General features: G+C 36.1%; 1 protein-coding gene across 1 annotated transcript in view; it reads right to left on the reverse strand.

The window, feature by feature from the left end:
- The window catches only part of PIGU (phosphatidylinositol glycan anchor biosynthesis class U), a 107,651-nt gene that overhangs the window by 59,856 nt on the left and 24,971 nt on the right, over positions 1 to 22,824 (reverse strand). Inside the window, exons 2-4 of the mRNA XM_069077578.1 lie at positions 12,524 to 12,588; positions 11,672 to 11,731; positions 1,191 to 1,253 (exon numbers count right to left, since the gene is read on the reverse strand). Coding sequence (XP_068933679.1) covers positions 1,191 to 1,253; positions 11,672 to 11,731; positions 12,524 to 12,588 — 188 coding nt within the window. The remainder of the gene's footprint in view (positions 1 to 1,190; positions 1,254 to 11,671; positions 11,732 to 12,523; positions 12,589 to 22,824) is intronic.

Consider the following 22,824-nt stretch of genomic DNA (forward strand, 5'->3'; position numbering starts at 1 on the left):
TGTGTGTGTGTGTGTGTGTGTGTGTGTGTGTGTGTGTGTGTGTGTGTATTTGTAAAACTATTCTATACATATTTCTGTTTATCAATTCTTTCTCTGGATGCAGATAGCATCTTTCTTCATACATCCTTTATAGTTAATTTGAGTATTTATAACATCCAGAAGAATAACTTATTCACTTAAAGTCGTTCTTAAAACAATACTGCTGTTAGGTGTACTCACTGTTCTCTTGGTTCTGCTCATTTTACTCTTCATTATTTCATTCAAACCCTTCCATGTTTTTCTAAAATCACTGAGCTCATCATGCACAGTAGTATTCCATCACATATACCACAACTTGTTTAGCCATTCCCCAATTAATGTGCATCCCTGCAATGCTTACCACTACAAAGAAAGCAGCTATAAGCATTTTAGAACATATAGTTCTTTTCCTTTTTTCCTAGTTACCTTCAGAAACAGACCAAGTAGTAGTATTGTCGAGTCAAAGGGTGTATATGGGCAGTTTAATAACTGAGCATAATTCCAGGTTCTCTCTGAAATGGCTGGATCGTTTCACAATTCCAACAATAATGAATTAGTGTCAATACTATCTCTTCCATATGGCTACCCTGAATAGAAATAATCTTTCCTTTGTCAGTCCTCACAGAGAACTTTGCACACACTCTCTTATGCACAAGAAGTTTATTTTTTATCACTGTCATTCGTCACTGGGTCAGATCCCCCTTTCTAACTCTATTAGAAGCTCCATGAGAGCAGGGACCATGTCTTCACTCATCTTTCTATCTCCAACACTAGCACAGTTCTTTGAAAAGAGATAGGCATTAAATAAATATTTGTTGAAACTACTGAATGAACAAATTACAGCTATCATTTATTCTTCCTTGAAAGGTAAAAGTAGTGGTCAAAAAGAAAGGAAGAGTTTTAGGACTTTCTATTAATAGCAATAGTACAGCCCAGTTCATTCAAGTCTTAACTTATGGAAGAGTGTGATACTAATAAAGTTTATTAACAGGCTACACAGATTACAGCTGACTATACTGCAGCTATCAGTAAGGTCTGACAAGCACCTTCACTCTCATTTGCTATGATTTTGATGCTAGAAGATTCCTTGAACATATATCCCTTTTACAGAAACATAAAAAAATACAGATGATAAAATTCCAAAACGAACAACTCAGCTACTGACTACTTACCACCACCTTGTTGTAGTCCTGGATTGCATAATACAGTGCAATTGCAGTAAGTGCATCAGTTACCTATAGAAAGTAAGAAGAAAATACCAGAGCTGAATAGAAAATCTGACATTCATATACAAGAAGCAAGAGAAGCATGAGAAGGTAAACAGGGAAAAGAAATCATAAGGAACTTATCAAAGTTGAACTACTTACATTCCTACATGGAAAAACAATAATTGCAACCTATAAAACTTTTCTCAGTATGAGAAAAGTTGAAGGGAATAGAAATGTATACATACACATATATGTCTATATAGGAGGGTATATGGGCATATGAATACATATGTGAATATGTGTATATATGTGTACAGGTATACATAGACAAAGGGCACAGGAGCAATTGAATAGGAAGGGATGATACTTAAAAGGTGAAATTAAGAGGTAAGAGAAGAATATAATTAGAGGAGATGGGGAGAGACAGAATGGGGTAAATTATCTCATATAAAAGAGGCAAACTGTTACAATGGAGGGGAAGAACAGGAAGGCAAAAGGGAATGAGTCAACCTTATTCTCAATGAATTTGGCTTAGGGAAGGAATGACATACACACTAAATAGGGTATCTCACCCTACAGGAGAGTAGGGGGGGAGGGGATAAGAGGGGGGATGATGGAAGGGAGGGCAGGCTGGTGGGGAGGGCAGTTGGAAGCACCCACTTTTGAAAAGGGACAGGATGGGGCAGCTAGGTGGCACAATGAGTAGAGCTCCGGCCCCAGAGTTGGGAAGACCTGGGATCAGTTCTGGCCTCAGACACTTAACACCCACACAAAAAAACTGGTCGTGTAACCTTGGGCAAGTTACTTAACCCCAATTGCTTAAAAAAAAAAAAAAAGAAAGAAAGAAAATGGATAGGATCAAAGTAGAGAACAGAACAAGTGGGGGTTGGATGGGATGGAGGGAAATATAGTCAGTCTTTCACAATATATCCACTATGGAAATGTTTTGCATAGCTACACATGTACAACCTATATTTAATTGCTTATCTGACCAGTAAGGGTAGGTGATGAGGGAGGAAGGGAAAGAATCTGGAATTCAAAAGTTTAAAATCAAATGTTTAAAAAATATATTATTATTATTATTATTTTACATGTAACTGGGAAATAAGATATGCAGGCACTGGGGCACAGAGATCCACCATGCCCTACTGGAAAGTCAGAAGGGTTTTGGGGGAAGATATGGGAGAGAGCAGATTGGGGTAGGGGATATTCAGTGGGATCGCTGTTTTGGAGTGGTGGGTAGAGGAAAAATGGGGAGAAAATTTGTAACTCAAAATCTTGTGGAAATGAGTGATGTAAACTAAAAAAGAAAAAAAAGAAAGTAAGAAGAAGATTACAAAAAGGGACCAAGTCAGAAGGAGAGTAAGAAAGGTCTAAGGCTAGAGGGATACAACTCTTTTCACATGGTCATGTTGCTACCTTGAGCAAAAAATTCACAAAACCATGTAGAACTATTGTCTCCCTCTCACCTGAGCCCCAAAAATCAATTCACAGAAGCCAATAGATAATTCCTTTTCACATAATACTAGGCAAAAAAAGAACGTTCTGGATCCAGCTCAATCCTGCCTCTAAGCCATTTCGAATCCCTAAGAGAGATCTGCAAATCTAGGGTCTCCACAAAGTGCTTTTCAAATTAAATCTCTTAGCAGAATCTAAACCAAAATGAACCTCCTAAGTACCCACTGGCTCAGATGCACATCCCCAAAATGAGCAAGTAAGTCAAGTGAACCAAGTACCCTGAATACATGAGCTTACCAACATTAAGGTCAACAACGGTTCTTTTTTAAATATAAATGCCGTAAGGATAGGGATTATTTTTATTTTTGTCTTTATATTCCTAATCTAATATTTATCTTACACTGTCAGCACTTTACAAATAGTTGTTGAACCAAACTGTTTTTTAGACATCTTTCAACCCTTTTTTTCCTGTGACTAGCAAAAGTATATAGAATATGTATATGGAACACAGAATAAACCCAAAACTGGTCTCATAATTCCAGACTGGATTCCTAAAGCAAGGTGATGTAGGTCGGGGTGCTATTTCCAATTAGACTATGCTCTAGTTCTAGAGACATTAATAAATGCAGTAAGCAGAAGAAAGCAGGTCCGATTTTCATGGTGTGTTGATCTAGTCAGACCACAACTGTACAATCTGCATTTAGTTCTAGGGGAACATTTTAGAGGGGAACATTAAAAAAAAATGGAATATGTTCAAGAGGGTAACTAGGGCAGTGAAGGATTCAAACCATGTTATACATGAATTGATTAATGAACTGGGGATGTTTAAGTCTTGAAAGAGAAAATTTAGTACAGTTAATTGTCTGAATTAATGTCTGAATATCTAAAGAGTTATAACCTAGAAGAGCGATTAGCTTTATTCTGGTTGGCTCCAGAAACCAAAATGAGGAACAATACATCAGAAACTAAAGGAAGCAAATAACAGTCTGAAATAAGGAAGAACTTACTTAACCTGAGTTCTCTCATAATGGAATGAAGCTGTTTCACTAGATAATAAGTACCTTATTGCTGGAGGTGCTCAAGCAGAGACTAGAATGACTACTTGTTTCAGATATTCCTCCATGGAGTACTCAGGTGTTAATTACACTAAAAGTTTTACCAGTGAAACCAATCACCAACTAAAATCATACTTGGATTACATACTTTTAAAAGCAAACAACTCTAAAAAGGAAAACTACTGAATAAAAACTTGCTACTCTGCATAAACAAAGTAGGTTGTGGTAGGTATCAGAACCTGTAATACACCAAGTCAAAATAAGTATAGTTGGAAATAGCTCAACTGAGAAGAACTGTCACAAAGTTAATTTAATGAAAATCACACAATGGTACAACAAGAATCAGTGTGAGTGCTGGAAAAAGATAAAACTAGAGTTAAACCTGCTAGGACTTTTATTAAACAGGGAGTGGATGAAACCTCCAAAAGCTCTAAAAGTCCAGCAATAAAATACATTTCATCTTACATAGTTCTATCCATTTTAAAAACCAATCTAGTGAAGGCAAATCACTAGCAAGAAATGTTACAGAAACACCAGAAAAGATTGTCTCTCCAACTTCTGAAGAACAAATGCTAATACAATCCACAATTCAGATCACATATTAGTAACAGTACTGATAAGGACACTGTTAACAATGCTGCTATCAACATTCTGATAGTAATATTTCGATACAGATAATATTTAGAGGCATTATAGAGTAAAGGAGAAAGCACTGGACTTCACAGTATCCTAGATTAGACCTGGAAGGGACCACAAAGTCCCTCCATTTGTTCAGAGGATCTGAACCTTTTTTTTTTTTTAAGTCATGGAACCCTCTGGCAACCTGGAAAGCTTATGGATCCCTTCTCAGAAAAATGCTTTTTTAAAAAATATATATACATACATTTAGCATTTTCTTTTCCCCCCAATTACATGTAAAAACAATTTTTAGATTTTTTTTTTTAATTTTGAGTTCAAAATTCTCTCCTTCCCTCCAACCCACTGTTAGGAAGGCAAGTAATTTGATATAGGTTATATATGGGCAATCATGCAAAACTTATTTCCTTATTAGTCACATTACAAAAGAAAACAGACAAAAAAAACCAAAAGAAAGTTTTTTAAAAAAAATTAAGCTTCAATCTGCATTCAGATCCATCAGTTCTTTCTCTGGAGGTAGATAGCATTTTTTCATCATAAATCTTTCAGAATTGTCTTAGATAATTACACTGCATTACAATCATTCATGGCTGATCATCATACAATATTGCTGTTATTTTGTACAAAGTTCTCTTGGTTCTGCTCATTTCACTTTGCATCAGTTCATATAAGTCTTTTCAGGTTAGAGAATCCTGCTTGTCATTTCTTAGAGCACAACAGTATTCCATCACAATCATATAGTACAACTTGTTCAATCATTCCCAATTGATGGGCATCCCCTCAATTTCTATGACTTCGCCAACAGAAAAAGAGCTGTGATAAATATATTTGTACATATAGGTGCTTTTCCTTTGATTTCTTTGGGGTACAGAACTAGTGGTGATATTTCTGGATCAAAGGGTATGCACAGTTTTATCACATTTTGGGCATAGTTCCAAACTATTCTCCAGAATGGCTGAATCAATTCACAACTCCACCAACAGTGCATTAGTGTCTCAACTTTCCCACATTACTGCCAACATTTGTCATTTTCCTTTTCTGTCCTATTAGCCAATTTGATATGTGTGGGGTGGTACCTCAGAGTAGTTTTAATTTACATTTCTCTAATCAATAGTGATTTACAGCATTTTTTTCTTATGACTATACATAACTTTACTTCCTTTGAAAACTGCCTGTTCGCATCCTTTGATAATTTACCAGTTGGGGAATGGCTCTTATTTTTTTATAAATTTGACTCTCTACATAATTGAGAAATTAGGCCTTTATCAAAGAAATTAGCCATAAACATTTTTTTCACAGTTATGATTACTATTTATTTCCCTCTATCCCATTTTTTTCCTGTTTATCCTACTCTCTCTCTCCTTTCACCTTGTCCACCCTCAACTGTTTTGCTTTTGACTCCCCCAATCTTCCCTCCCTTCTATCAGCCCTTCCCTTTCTCTTATGCCCTTCCCTTCCTACTTTCCTGTAGAGTAAGATAGATTTCTATATCCAATTGAGTATAAATGTTATTGCCTCTTTGACCAATTCCAGTGACAGTAAGGTTCAAATGCTCCCCCTCACCTTTCCCAAATTCCCTTCCAATATAAAAGCTCTTTTGTGCCTCTTTTTTATCTTTTTTTTTTTGCTTTTTGGAGGGGGAAAGGTAGGGCAATTGGGGTTAAGTGACTTGCCCAAGGTCACATGGCTAGTTTTTTGTGTTAAGTGTCTGAGGCGGGATCTGAACTCAGGTCCTCCTGACTCCAGGGCCAGTGCTCTATTCCCTGCACCATCTAGCTTCCCCCTTTTGTGCCTCTTTTATGTAAGATAATTTACCCTATTCCACCTCTCCCTTTCCCCTTCTCCCAGTACATTCCTCTTTCTCACCCCTTAATTTTTTTTGATATCATCTCATCATATTCAATTCATACCCATGCCCTCTATCTATGTATATTCCTTCTAACTGCCATAATGAGAAAGTTCTTAGGAGTTACAAGTATCAGCTCCCCATCTAGGAATATAAACAGTTTAATCTTATTAAATCCCTTATGGTTTCTCTTTCCTATTTACACTTCTCTTGAATCTTGTATTTAACTATTAGATTTTCATCTGGACTTTTCATCAGGAATGCTTGAAAGTCCTCTATCTCTCATTGAGTATCCTTTTTCTCCCTTATAATCCCCCTGAAGGATTATACTCAGTTTTGCAGGGTAGATGATTTTTGGTTGGAATCCTAACTTCTTTTGCCTTCCAAAATATAATGTTCCAAGTCCTCCAATCCTTTAATGAAGAAGCAGATAAATTCTGTTTTATCCCAACTGTAGCTCCATGATATTTGAACTGTTTCTTTCTGTCTGCTTGCAAAATTTTCTCCTTGACCTGGGAGGTCTGGAATTTGGCTATAATATCCCTGGAAGTTTTCATTTTGGGATCTCTTTCAGGAAGTGGTGATCAGTGGATTTTTTTCAATTTCTATTTTACCCTCTGGCTCTAGAATATCAGGGTAGTTTTCCTTGATATTTCTTTTTTTTTTTTTGGACTTCTGGAGGGCAATTGGGGTTAAGTAACTTGCCCAAGGTTACATGGCTAGTTTTTTTTGTGTGGGTGTTAAGTGTCTGAGGCCGGAACCAAACCCAGGTCCTCGTGACTCCAGGGCCAGAGCTTTACTCACTGCGCCACCTAGCCGTCCCTTGATAATTTCTTGAAGATGATATCTAGGCTCTTTCTTTTGGTTATGGCTTTCAGGGAGTCCAATAATTCTTAAATTATCTCTCCTCCACTTATTTTCCTGGTCAGTTGTTCTTCCAATGAGGTATTTCATATTTTCTTCTATTTTTTAAAATTCTTTTGATTTTGTTTTATCGTATTATGATGTCTCATGGGGTGATTAGCTTCCACTTGCACAATTCTAATTTTTAAGGAATTTCTTTTTTTTTAGTTTGAGCAACATATTCTACATTTCTTTATTCTTGAAATTTGTTCAATTACAAATAAATAATCCATACAACATAACTCTTTAATATACACTTTTTCAGACAGGTAAGAGCAACAACCAAAAATACACTGAAATTTTTTTTACAGTTTACATTAAACCAACTACAATATACAACTGGTCATTTCGTTGCAATTTCAGCATGATTCAATATGTATAAGCTTGTGAATTTTGGCAGCAAATATAAAAATGTATGCCAGGCTACCCTATTCTTGGTGACAGGTATTGGGAAAATTGACAAGCTCAACGGGCTTGTTATCAAGGAGATATTTTTAAAAGATGATTACTTAGAAAACTGACATCACCCAATGCCATGAATTCAATTTTGCACTGCATTTAGCTTACATTTCAGCAAACTATTTTACTAACAGAAGAATGCTTCCTTGGGGGGCACATCTTATTTTCTATAAATTATAGAGAGTATTGTATCAACAAACTTGTGAGAACTCTTCAGACATCTCATTTTCCCAATCAATAAGTAATTACTTTCTTTAGTGAGTTTTTGAACCTCCTCTTTGATTTAGCCAGTTCTACATTTTAAGGAGTTCTTTTTTTCAGTGAATTTTTGTAAATCTTTTTCCATTTGGCTAATTCTGTCTTTAAAGGATGTTATTTTCTTCAATACTTTTTTGTGCGCCTCCTCTATCAAGCTACTGAATCTTTTTTCATGATTTTTTTTCACCACCCTCATTTCTCTTCCCAATTTTTTCTCTATCTCTATTACTTGATTTGTAAAATCCTTTTTGAGCTCTTCCATGGCCTGAAATCAATTCATATTTTTCTTGGAGGCTTTGTATATAGCAATTTTGACTTTGCTGTCTCCTGAATTTGTGTTTTGATCTTCCCTCTCACAACAATAATTTTCTAAGGTCAGATTCTTTCTTTTTTTTTGCTTGCTCATTTTTCCAGCCTATTTCTTGACTTTTAACTTTATATATTAAAGTTAGTTTCTGTTTCTGGCGTAGAGGGGGCACTATCCCAAGATTCAGGTTTTTTTGTGCAGCTGTTTTCTGAGCTAGTTTTAGAGGAGTGGGGGGGATCTGTAAGTTGTTGGTTCTTAAATGGGTTTTTTGTTCAGTTGTTTTCAGAGCTAGTTCTGGGGGTCTGTAAAGTTTCCAAAGTGATATGATCTAAGAAGAGGTATGGTTACTTCTCTCCTAGCCTGTGCTCTGATTGGTGAATGTCCACAAGCATTCTCTTCCATAATGGAACTATGACCAGGATCCTCACACCCCTGAGGCCACCAGCTCTGGGATGCTAGTGCTTCTCCTTGCCCTGGGACTGTGGCTCAGGACTGTGACCCAGATTCAAGTATAGGCAATGCAATAGTCCTGCACTGCCAGCAAGGGGACCCTGTAATCATCTTCTGACCAGGTGTCCAACCCCTTACCTTCTATGATCTAAGGGCTATAGAAGCTTCAGCTTCCATGTTGATTTAGTCACTCCCATGGCCTACTGCTGGTTTGCTGGAATGCAGCCTGTGTTGCACTGCACTCTACTCTCATGCCATGTAACAAACCTTTTCTTCCAGCCTTCTGAGTTGTCTTGATCTGGAACCCACTTTTGTGGGTTCTGCTGCTCCAGAATTTGTTTTGAGCATTATTTAAAGCTGTTTGGAGGGGAATTTGGGAGAGCTTAGGTTCTTTTCTATCTTTTCTCTTCCATCCTGGCTCCATTTCCTCTCCCCCCCCCCACCCCCTGCCAAGTGTTTTTAAATGTAAAAAATAAAATACATAGGATTATAAAGGAAATCAATTATACTGAAATAGTTATCAATTTTTTTTGTTCATACCCCAGGTTAAGAATCCCTAATCACTTAGTTCAACCCTTCATTTTATAGATGAAGAAACTATAGCCCAGAGAGTTTAAGTGACAAGGCCAAAGTCACGCAAGTAAGTAAAAAGAGGTCATCATAAAAGTCTTAAATCAGATGGTCTAGGTTTAGGCCCTGGCTTTGCCACAGGTTCTTAATCTTGACCATACTGCTTAATTTCTGGAGGATCTATAGTTTCCTCATCTATAAATAGTCAGAAGATCAATATATATATAATGAACTTTGTGATTGTAAAGCACAGCATATCATACATATTAAGCACATATTGAACTTTTGTTTAATATATGTAATATTTTTTGAAGATTAAGTGACAAACATGAGGAAATGACACCTCTATAAAGAATTTTTCCTTATTCGCCCATCTACAAATGCTCACCCATCTAATTTCATAGCATCTTCTATTCCTTTTATGAACTTGTCATGTTCTAATTTGCCTTATATCTATCTGTGCACATGTCTTATCCTCCTCCTAAAAGACTAAAAGTCCCATGATGGTACAGACTGTCTTAATTCATCTTTATGCTCCACTCTGAAGAACAGGAAAGGAAGATGAAATGGAGAAAGAATTTATTTCCTCTAAAATATTCCAATGTCTATATAGCATTTTACTGCTTATAAAGGACTTTTATGTACATTAATTATCTCATTTAATCTTTTTTTCCGGCTTTTTAGAGGGGGAAGGCAGGGCAATTGGGGTTAAGTGACTTGCCCAAGGTCACATGGCTAGTAAGTGTTAAGTATCTGTGGCCAGATTTGAACTCAGCTCCTCCTGACTCCAGGGCCGGTGCTCTGTTCACTGCACCACCTAGTCACCCCTATCTCATTTAATCTATGTACAACCACCCTGTGGTAGGTATTTATTAAGGGACAGTTACGTAGCATTTTCAAGGTCATATGAATTAATTACCATCACAGGAAGGACTCTGAACACCAAGTGCCCTTTTCACCCCACCACACTCCTTCCCATCTATTTAGCCAGAGATTTTAGAAAATATTCCTTACTTCTATGACACTATAACAGTTCTAAGAATTAACATGTATCAGAATCTGAGGCTACATGATTATAAGAATCAAGACAAGTTCTGATAGACTCTACAAACATTATAACAATGGCTTTTCTTTTTTTTTTTTTTAAAGCAATTGAGGTTAAGTAACTTGCTCAAGATTACATGGCCAGTTATTTTGTGTGGGTGTTAAGTATCTGAGGCTGGAACCGATCCCGGGTCTCCCGACTCCGGAGCCAGCGCTCTTACTCACTGCACTACCTGGCTGCCCCATAATGGCTTTTCTTTAAAAGTAGATAACTTATAAATAAGAGATAGAGAGCATTGTGAAACATATAATAGATAATTTCAATTACATTAAATTAAAAAGTAGTTGTACAAATAAAACCAATGTAGCCAAGATTAGAAAAAAAAGCAGAAAATTGGGGAAAAAATTTAGTTTTTCAGATAAATGTTTCATATCTCAAATATACGGAGAACTCTGTCAAATTTATAAGAAATGAGTTATTCCGTGATTGATATATGGTCAAAGGATATGAACAGGTTTTTTTTGATGAAAAAGTCAAAACCATATGTAGTCATATGAAAAAAATTCTATAAATTATTATTGATTAGAGAAATGCAAATTAAAACAACTGAGATATCTCATACCTATGAAGTTGACTAAAATGATAGAAGGGTAACATGACAAATGTTGGAGGGAATGGGGAAAAATTAGGACATTAACATATTATTGGAATCATGAACTAATCCAGCCATTTTAGGGAGCAATCTGGAATAAAACTGTGTATACCCTTTGACACAGAAACACCACTATTAGGTTTCTCAAGGTGATCAGGGAATAAGAAAAAGAACCTATATGTTCTAAAATATTTTTAGTAGCTCACTTTGTCATGGCAAAGAACTGGAAATCAAGGGGAAGACCATCAATTGGGAAATGGCTAACAAGTTGTGGTATGTAATTGTGATGAAATACTACTATGCTATAAGAAATGATGAGTTAGCCGATTTTATTTATACAACAACTTTTTAATTTAATGTGACTGAAATTATCCATTATATGTTTCACAATGCTCTCTATCTCTTATTTATAAGTTATTTACTTTTACAGAAAAGCCATTGTAGAGTCTAACATGGAAACGTGGAAAAGCTTGAATAAAATAAGGAAAAGAGAAATTAAAAGAACCAGGAGAATGTTGTATACAGTAACAGCAATATTGTTCAAAGAACAACTGTGAAAGACCAAGTTATTGTGAGTCTTACAAATACTTAAATGAGCTAGAAAGGACCTATGAAGGAAGACGCTATCCATCTCCAGAAAAAGAACTGATAAACTGATAAATAATAGTCTGGTTCTACATCTATTTATAAATTTGTGTCAAATGGTGGCCTTCTCTAGTGTGAGGAATGGAGAGAGGAAGACAATTGGAAACTTAAAATGTAACAAAAATAAATTAATTTAATTTTTTTTAAAGTAGATTACTTACCATAAATACCAACTCCGCATAGTCAATCAGGAAATGGAAAAGATAGATTATTAGCGGTGTCTACAAGATAAAAACAAAAAAGTGTAAGCCAAACCTCATACTATCAAAAGAAACAACTAAAACAAAATAATTTCCAGAACACCAAAAAAAACTATAAGTTATTAGAATCTACATCAAGGGAAAAAAGCACTCAAACATGCAAAACCCAGAACCATTTGAATATTAATAATAAAATCTTAACACCTTACACCTATACTTTAGAGTTACTAAATGTTTTATATCTATTATCTCCTGTATATCTATCTGTGTAAAATAGGGATAACCTTGCAGTAGCTACATCAAGTTTTTGAAAAATTACCCTTATTTTACACAGATCAGAAAGTTAAGTAACTTTATCCAGACAGTAGTAGTTAAGTTTCTCACTCAAGTGAGAACTCAAGTACATGCCATACTCATTAATTAGACCTAATAGTACAAAAACATTCCTCTCTCCATTTACCTAGAATATCTGTACTGTGGGTCTAGAAATAAAGATCTAGGAAGATAATGTAATAATACTGTCAAGAAAGGAACTTTGCAGAAGTCTTTCTATATTTCCAAATAACCTCTCTGGGTATATTTTCCATGGCCAAGGTCTGTTTCTTCAATTTATACAGCAATCACTTCCATCACAATTGTGACACAACTGTTATATGAAGAGGACTTCAAACACAGGATTATTTCTTAAATAATTTTTCAAAGGATATTTTAAATTGCTATTAGATAGCCAGTGTTTTAAATTGCTTAGAATTTGTTTGAACAGCAATAAAATATTTTTAATACATGGAAAAGAAAAGAAACATTAATACTTACTTCATGAAAAACTGCTCCAGAATAAGGAGACACTCCCAAATCCAATAGAGAGAGCCCTTCAACCACTGTAAAGACAAAACAAACCAATACCCACCTCTGAGCCATTTGGACATACCAAATAAAATCAAACAAATTAAGTACTAAGAAACTCTGAGGCAGTTTAAATTGTTATTTTTCAGGTATTCACTTGAAATTAATGATTGATTCTTTCACACAATCACCTGCCATGTTGTGCAATGTCCAAATGCCCAGATAGGAAGAGCCCAAGAGTGGAGGGACAGGGAAATGAATTTGTTGGGAATAAACTTCATGTGTATATAGCATTCTATTTACAAAATGTTTCATATCCATTAACTGATTGGATTCTCAAATCCCTGTAAGCTAGCTGCAGCAAAATGTGACATGGTGGATAGGCAATGAGTCACCTGAGTTCAAACCCTAATTCTACATGTTATAACCATGACCATAAGTCAGTTAACCTCTCTGAGTCCGTTTCCTCATCCTTAAAAAGCACCTATCTCACCAAACTGTCATGAGGCTGAAATGAAATGCTTTTTGTAAACCTTAAAGGGAAAAGAAGTAGCAGATGGAACACTGAGCTTAGAGTCAGGAAGACCTCGGCTGACTTCTGCTTCAGATACTTATTAGCTGTGTGACCCTCTAGCCAAGTCACTTCACTCTTAATGTCTTTGTAAAATTGAGAAAATAGTAGCACCTACCTCACAGGATTATTATACAGATCAACTGAAACAACCTATATAAAATGCTTTGCAAAAACCTTAAAGAACTTATACAAATGAAAGTTATAATTACTTTCCCATTTTACAGATGAGTAAAATGAGTATGAAAGTAAAGGGACTTGCCCAAAGTCAACCCAATTCAACATTTATTAAATGTCCACTGTGTGCAAAGTCACATAGCTAGTATGCAGCAAAACTAGTCTTTCAACTCAGTACTTTTGACTCCAAGTCTATCCAGGGTTCTTTCCATACTACACTAAAGAGCTTCTGATGATTAGTTATACTGAATCTGTGAATCATAAGGCCACAGATCAAGAGAAGAAAGGGACCTCAGAAACCATACAGTACAAAGTAAAAACCATCTGGAAAAATGAAGGCCTATTCCATCAACCCAGCCCAACACTTTCAGCCACAATGAGTAAGTTGCTTTCATAAAACCAACAATTATAATCAGGACCCTGGGCAGCAGCATAGTGTCAATGGTTGCCTAGGAGCAACTATTGTATAGGAGTACAGTGTTAATACAACGGAGCGACCACCAGATGTCATTTCTATGTTTTGTTTTGCAGATGGTGAGTGTTATACAAAAGAAGTGCATTCAGTCCACCAAGAAACAATTTCTCATTTCTCTGTCACTCCCCCCGCCCCGACAAAGCAAAATTTACAGACTCCCAACTAAAGAGGTGTTTTGCTCCCTCCAAATAGAAAGGTGCATGTTGAAAGAAGGCAATAACCTCTACCACTACAGCAGTGGTTCTCAAAAGGTATGCTATAGTATGCCATGAGCAATCATTAAGTGTTCCAGAAACAATATGAAACTGAAGATTCAGGGCGGCTAGGTGGCATAGTGAATAGAGCACCAACCCTGGATTCAGGGGGGCCTAAGTTCAAACGCAGCCTCAGACACTTAACACAAAAACTAGCTGTGTGACCTTGGGCAAGTCACTTAACCCCAACTGCCCTCCAAAAAAAAAAACCTGAAGACTCAAGTCTCCTAGAAATTATATGAAACTTCCACATGCAAACAATCATATGTAAAAATACAATTCTCCTGAACCTACACCATAAGATGCCATAGGTCCTCAGTGAAAAGAATAAGTAACATTCTGTGAGCAAAAAAATAAAAAAATTTGAGAGCCACTGTACTATACTATGCTTCTGGTTTTCCTCTACTTCTCAAACAACATTTTTGTCTTATTTGACACCCACTTTTCTGGGTCAAGCCTAACTCAGGCCAGTCCAAGCTCAGGGTTAGAATGAAATGACTCTAGTAGACTATAAAATATAACATAAATACTTTACTAATAACAAAAAGTTCCCACTGAGCAATGAGAATCCAGCTAAGATCTCTAACATCAACTCTGCACAACACAGGACTTTTATGCTTCAGGCAACAAAGAAGCCAAACCAATGATGATACCAAGAACAGCTTCCTTTAACCCCTTAAAGGTAAACCTGCCCAAACTAAATAAAACAGGTGCAGTGACTACCATATCTACCTTCTTTCTCCTGGACTATCAAAGACTATGAATGATTAATCACTCTTCAAGCATAGTTCCAATTCATAGAACACTACTAGTGTGTCTGTCTGTCTTCCTACAGCTTCCCCAGATATTGCCTGGCTTTTTTTCTCTTATAATCTTCAACAATTTTCTTGGAGTGTGATTCAACATTAATTTAATTTACACTACTACTTGGAGCATTTTTTCAGATAGCTGTCAATAGTTTCATTTTTTCTTTTGAAAATCAATTGATAAACGGTCAAAGGATATGAACAGGCAGTTTTCAGAAGAAGAAATTAAAATCTACAGTCATATAAAAAAACACTAAAAATCACTATTGATTAGATACAAATCAAAACAACTCTGAGGTACCACATCACACCTTTCAGATTGGCTAACACTGACAAAACAGGAAAATGACTGATGTTAGAAAAGATATGGAAAAACTGAAATACTAATGCATTATTGGTGGAATTATGAAGTGATCCAACCATTCTGGAGAGAGATTTGGAACTATGCCCAAAGGGATTAATCCTGCAATACCATTACTAGGTCTGTATCCCAAAGAGATCATAAAAAAGGAAAAATGACTCACATGTTCAAAAATATTTATAACAGCTCTTTTTGTGATGGTAAAGAGCTAGAAATTGAGGGGATGCCTATAATTGGGAAATGGCTGAACTAGTTGTGGTTTATGAATGTAAATGGAATACTATTATTCCATAAGAAATGAAGAGCAGGCTGATTTCAGAAAAACCTGGAAAGACTTACATAAATTAAGTGAGTGAGCAGAACGAGAAGATTGTACCTAGTAATAGCAACATTATTCAATGACCAACTTTGGTAAACATAGTCCTTCTCAAGTCACGCAATGACCTAAGATAACTGCAAAAGATTCATGATGGAAAATGCTATTCACATTCAGAGAAAGAATTATGGAGTCTGAATGCAGATCAAAGAATATTATTTTCTCTTTTTTGTTTTTTTCCTTTTCTTTTTTTTTTTTCCAGCCAAGATCTCCAGGTCACCACAGTCCCTTTATTAATGGTACAGATTACAAGATAAACTATCTGCATAGAAAAATCCAATCCAATAAACACTAGAAGAGTTATGTACAGAGAGAGTATTTTCTTTTTTTTATATACACATTTGTTTTTAAAACTTTGAGTTCCAGATTTTTTTCCCTTCTTTCCTCTTCACCCACCCCCACTAGGAAGATAAGCAATTCAATATAGGTTGTACATGTGTAGTTACACAAAACATTTCCATAGCAGGTATATTGTGAAAGACTAACTATATTTCCCTCCATCCTATCCTGCCCCTCACTTTTTCTATTTTCTCCTTGGACCCTGTCCCTTTTCAAAAGTGTTTGCTTCTAACTACCCATTCTCCTCTAATCTACCCTCCCTTCTATCATCCTCCCTCTTATCCCCTTCCCCTCTTATTTCCTGTAGGGTAAGATACCCAATTGAGTGTGTATGTTATTCCCTCCTTAAGTCAAATTCAATTAGAGTAAGGCTAACCCATTCCCTTTCATCTTCCTGCTCTTCCCCTCCATTGTAACAGTTTTCTCTTGCCGCTTTTATATGAGATAATTTACGCTAATCTATCTCTCCCTTTCTCCTTATCCCAAAATATTCCTCTCACATCTTAATTTTATTTTTTTAGAAATCATCCCTTCATATTCAACTTGTCCTGTGCCCTCTGTCTATGCATATATATATATATATATATATATATATATATATATGTATGTATACATAAATATACACAGATATTCCCTTCAACTGTCCTCATACTGAGAAAAGTCTTATGAGTTGCAATTATCATTTTTCTAAGTAGGAATGTAAATAGTTCAACTTTAATAAGTTTCTTATATTTCTTTTCCCTGTTTACCTTCTCATGCTTCTTGTATTTGAAAGTCAAATGTTCTGTTCAGGTCTAGTTTTTTCATCAAGAATGCTTGAAAATCCTCTATTTCGCTGAATGACCATATTTTCCCTTGAAGCATTATATTCAGTTGGGGGGGGGTGCCTTTTTTGGAGGGCAATTGGGGTTAATTGACTTGCCCAGGGTCACACAGCTAGTTTTTGTGTTAAGTGTTTGAGGCCGGATTTGAACTCAAGTCCTCCTGACTCCAGGGCCGGTGCTCTATTCACTGCATCAACTAGCCACCCCACACATTATACTCAGTTTTGCTTGGTAGGTGATTCTTGGTGTTAACCCTAGCTTCTTTGACCTCTGGAATATCATATTCCAAGCCCTTCAATCCCTTAGTGTAGCAGCTGTTTGGTCTTATGTTATCCTGATTGTGTTTCCACAATACCCAAATTGTTTCTTCCTGACTGCTTGCAGTACTTTCTCCTTGATCTGGGAACTCTGGGATTTGGCTATAATATTCCTAGGAGTTTTCTTTTTGGGATCTTTTTCAAGAGGTGATCAGTGAATTCTTTCCATTTCTATTTTGCCCTCTCGTTCTAGAATATCTTGATAATTTCTTGAAAGATGGTGTCTAGGCTCTTTTTTGATCATGGCTTTCAGGTAGTCCAATAATTTTTAAATTCTCTCTCCTGGATCTATTTTCCAGGTCAGTGGTTTTTCCAATGAGATATTTCACATTGCCTTCTACATTTTTCATTTGTTTGGGTCTGTTTTATAGTATCTGGATTTCTCCTAAAGTCCCTAGCTTCCATTTGCTCCAATCTAATTTTGAAGGAATTATTCTCTTCAGTGAGTTTTTGAAATTCCTTTTCTATCTGGCAAATCAGCTTTTTAAGGCATTCTTCTCCTCATTGCCTTTTTGAGCCTCTTTTGCCATTTGAGTTAGTCTATTTTTTAAGGTGTTATTTTCTTTAGTCAGGTTGTTCACTCTCTTTTCATGATTTTCTTGCATAATTTTCATTTCTCTTCCCAATTTTTCCTCCACTTCTCTTACTTAGTTTTCAAAATCCTTCTTGAGCTCCTCCATGGCCTGTAACCAATTCATATTTTTCTTGGGAGCTTTTGATGCCGGAGTTCTGACTTCGTTGTCTTCTTCCCATTCCATGCTTTGATCCTTTTTGTCCCTGAAAAAGGAATCTATGGTAGGATTGCATTCTTTCTGCTAGCTCATGTTGCCAGTCAATTACTTGACTTCTGAACTCTTTGCCACAGCAGAACTCTGCTTTCAGAATGAAGAGAGCTTTGTCCCAAATTGCTGGGGTTTTCACAGCAACCAGAGCAATTAGGAGGGCACCCTCTCTGCAGCCCCCACAGGCTCTGGCACCCAGCCACACAGCCCAAGACCTCCACCCAAGACCATGCTCCAGATCCAAACAGGTTAAAGCAAGAGCAATTATCCTCTTAATGGTCCCTTGGTCCCTCTACAATCTGCAGGCCAGGAGCTCCTGAGGTGGCCATGCATGCAGCCACTGCTCCTCCAGCTGCTTCCCATCCCCAGAGCAGGAGCCAGACTGTGCTCTTCCATACATCCTTTTTCCAACAGAGTTCCACACTGGCCTTTTACTTTATCTTTGGCATTTATGGGTTGAGAAGTCTAGAAACCACCACAGCTGCTGGTTGCTTCACTCTCCTGAAGTCTACTCTAGCCACTGCTGGTCCGGGCTGCCCTGGGGCCAAAATTGCATGGTTCACGCAGGATGGGCTCAGCTCCCAGCTGGGTGCAATTGCTCCTTCCTGTCGGCCTGCCAGGATGCCTTCAGCAGGAGATGTTTCCCTCTGTCACTTTATGGGTTCTGTAGCTCTAAAATTTGTTTAGAGTCATTTTTTATATGTATTGGAGGAGGTGGAAGCCAGAGCCATGGGGAAGTCCTATTTCTACTCCACCATCTTGGCTCTAACCCCATTTTTTTTTCTTGTGGTTTTTCCCATTTGTTTTGATTCATTTCACATGACTAATGTGGAAATATGTTTAATATGATTGTACGTGTATATATAGCCTATATCAGACTGTATGCTGTCTTAGGGAGGGGAAGAGAGGAGGGAAGAATGAAAAAATCTAGAATTCAAAATCCTATAAAAGTGAATGTTGAAAACTAAAAATTAATTCATTTAAAAATATTTTTAAAAAGTAAATCATGTTTAGATTTTTTAAAAAATGAAAATAGTTATAGTAGTTCTTTTTGTAGTGGCAAAGAACTAGAAATCGAGGGGATGCCCATCAATTGGGGAATGGTTGAACAAGCTGTGGTATATGATTATGATGGGAAACCACTGTGCTTTAAGAAATGATGAGCAGGATGTTTTCAGAAAAACCTGGAAATATATAAACTGATGTAAAATGAAAAGGACAGAATCAGAACATTGTACAAAGTAACAGCAATACTGCATGATGATCAAATGTGAATGACTTAGCTATTGTTAGCACCTCAGCGACTAAAGACAATTCTGAAGGACTTATGGTAAAAATGCTATACACCTCCAGAGAAAGAACTGATAGGAGTCTGAATGCAGATAGAAGCAAATTCTTTTGCTTTATTTTTTTAATGTTCTCTTTTGCAACATGGCTAATATGGAAACATGTTTTACATGATGGCGCATGTATAATCTATAACAAATTGCTTATTACCTTGTGGGGGAGGAAAGGCAATGGAGGGAGAGAAAAAATTTGGAACACAAAATTTTTAAAAAAAGAATCTCAATGATTATACATACATAACATATATCAAATTGCTTACTATCTTAGGAAAGAGGGAGGGGAGGGAGAAAAATCTGGAACTCAAAAATCTTATTAAAAAGCGAATGTTAAAAACTGAATTAAAAAAGTGTTAAAAATTATCTCTACGTGTAATTTGAAAAAAATTTTTATTTTAAAAAATAAAGGTTAAAATTGCTTTTCCATGTAACTAAAAATAAGAAAATTTTTTAAATGTGATTGGGTAACGCTTTGCAAAATTACAATACAATAGAACATGGGGTGGGGGAAGAAAATCATCCATTCGAATTTGTAATACATAAATATAATAGAATATTATTGCCTTGTAAGACTCAACAAATACAACAGATTCAGAGAACCGTGATAAGACTTGTATGAAGTGATGCAAAGCAACCAAAAATATATATATATACATATGTATTTATATATGTACACAATGACTATAGTAATACAAATGAACAGAACACTAAAGCAAAGCTGACTATTCCATAATCAAATGACCAGTCTTGGCCCCAGGAAACAGATAAAATGCACCTCTCTCCTTTCCTCAGAGATGTCTGCAGCTACAGATGTGTAAATGTTGCATTCACTGTCATACATGGTCATTTTTCCAACTGGTTTTACTTGTTTTTCTTTCTCACAAGGAAAGATACATGGTGGGAAGGAGAATATCAGGAAATGAGCATAATGGAAAACAAAAGGCATCAAAAAACTTTTTATAAGTTATTGTTCATATTCTCTAACTACCAATTTATTAGCAAATTGCTCTTAGTTTTTATATATTTGGATCATTTCTTTATGTCTTAAATACCAAATTTTTATCAGGTATATTTGATGAAAAGCTTTTCCCCCTAAGAACACTGATTTCATTCATTTAAGATCCCTTTAATTTTATATAATCAAAATTTTTTATTTTGTCCTTTGTCAGCATCTCTAGTTCCTATTTGACTGTGAATTCTCTTACTAAAATTCTAGAAGAAGCTTCCTTCCATGCTCCTCTAATTTTTTTCTCATGTGACCTTTTACATTTGGAATATATGTGGCATTATGGCTGGCCTACTTTTTTTTTTAAACAAACTGCTTTCATGTTTTCCCAGTAGCTCTTGTCAAATAAGGAATTGGTAGTTTGTATTCCTAGATTTCTTGAACCCTAGACCATTTTGTTCAATTGCTTCTGGATCTTGTTTGTTCAGTGTGGTCCACCTACCACTCTAAGATTTTTTTCAATGGATATAAAGATATTCAATTCATTCCATAAATATTTATTAAGTGCCTACTATGTGCCAGGTACTATGCTAAACACTGGATATAAATACAGCAATATAGCTATAGATATGGACATAGAAATAGACAAAACCTCAACAAACTAATTGAGCCAAATAAAACAAAAGGAAATCTAATAGAAATAAATGTAAAGGGGCGGCCAGGTGGCGCAGTGAGTAAGAGCGCCGGCCCCCGAGTCAGGAGGACCCAGGATTGGTTCCGGCCTCAGATACTTAACACCCACACAAAATAACTGGCCGTGTAACCTTGGGCAAGTTACTTAACCCCAAAAAGAAAGAAAGAAAGAAAGAAAGGAAGGAAGGAAGGAAGGAAGGAAGGAAGGAAGGAAGGAAGAAAGAAAGAAAGAAAGAAAGAAAGAAAGAAAGAAAGAAAGAAAGAAAGAAAGAAAGAAAGAAAGAAAGAAAGAAAGAAAGAAAGAAAGAAAGAAAGGTAGAGTTCAACACTTGCAATAAAAATAAATAAATAAATAAATAAATGAATGAATAAATAAATAAATTGTATTCATACAATATTCATTGTATGGTGTGATAAGGCCAATATCTTAACCCCTGCCCCATGCAGATTAGGGTAGTTTTTCCTCAAACACTACTGAGACATTATTCAAGACCTGGTTGGCTCAGGGAACTAAAAGTTCAAACTGTTGATGTCATTTTCTTATTGCCTGAAAACAAAGTAATCAAGATGATCTGGAAAGACCTTGATGCTTGACTAGTGGATTGAAATGGGGGGTTTCTCTCAGATGAATTATCTCAGGACCTATCCTTATTGATTGAATAGACTTCTCCTGCTGTGATGAAGTAAATCTCCTTTTGTTAACTATTGATGAGCTACAAATGTCTCATTTTCTCCTAAAATGAAACCAAAAGTGTAAGGGGAGTGGCTTGAGACAGACCAGCAACTAAAAATAACTGTTATCCTAAGATACTTAATGAGCATAAGAATGAGGAACTTGACAAGTTCCACTCACTAAACTCTATTCAGATCACATATGGATGGAATACTGAATCACTTTTAAGATGAACATTAAAAGGAGGGGAGGTCAAGTAAATGTTTTCTTAGCTCCTTCACATCCTCCTCCATAATGACCTAGAAAATTGTGTCAAACCAAATTCTGGTCAAAAGAGCCAAGAAAAAAAAAAATACAGTGAGTCATTTGTCCAGCCCAGAGCAGCTTAGGAAGACAAACAAGCAAAATATTTGGGAGTTGGGTAAGGACTGGCCAGGAGCACAATACAGCAACAGAAAATAGTCTAGTCCATGGACAGTAAGGGGACTGAACATCTGGGAAGAAAATCCAAAGGTGAGAAATAGGCTGGAAAAATGAGGAACCAAAAAAATAATATGACCATAAAAATCTACTATGATAATAGGGAATCCCAAAACACAAGAATAAGACAATAACACCTACAAGCAAAACGTCAAAGAAAAATGCAGATTGGACATAAATCCAACAAGAATTCCTAGAAGAGTTCAAGAAAAACTTTTGGAATATAGTACTCTGAAAGACAAAGGAACGAGGATCACAACCTAAAATAATATACCGAGCAAAAGTGATAATTCTCCGGGGAGAAAACAGTCATTTAATAAAAAACAGAACTTTCAAGTATTCCTGATGAAAAGACTAGAGCTAAATATAAAATGTGATTTTCAAACACAAGACTCAAGGGAAACATAAAAATAAATGAGTAAAAAAAAATCACAAAGGATTTTAACAAGGTTAAACTATTTACATTTTTGTATGGGAAGACAATACATATAACCTCTTGGAACTTTATCATCACTAGGGCTATTAAAGAGAGTTTTTCAGAAAGAGGTCACAGGTATGATTCTATTAGTTTGGAATGATCTTAAAAGAAGAATGGATGGGTGAAAAAGAGAGATGCACTGGGAGAGGAAAGAAGGAAGAGGAAGAATGGGGAAAATTATCTTTTATGAGATAAAATGGGAATAAAATTGGGACATACAACGCAGAATTTATACAATGGAAGGGAGCATGGGGGGATGGGGAGTAGCCAGGCAACACTTGAACTTCATGTGCATCTGAAATAGTTAAAAGAGGGAAGACTACACACACACACACACACACACACACACACACACACACACACACACACACACACA

Source organism: Petaurus breviceps, unplaced genomic scaffold (assembly GCF_028583685.1).
Source record: "Petaurus breviceps papuanus isolate PSGF00001 unplaced genomic scaffold, PetGlider_PUasm1.0 90994, whole genome shotgun sequence".
In the NCBI taxonomy this organism is placed as follows: domain Eukaryota; kingdom Metazoa; phylum Chordata; class Mammalia; order Diprotodontia; family Petauridae; genus Petaurus; species Petaurus breviceps.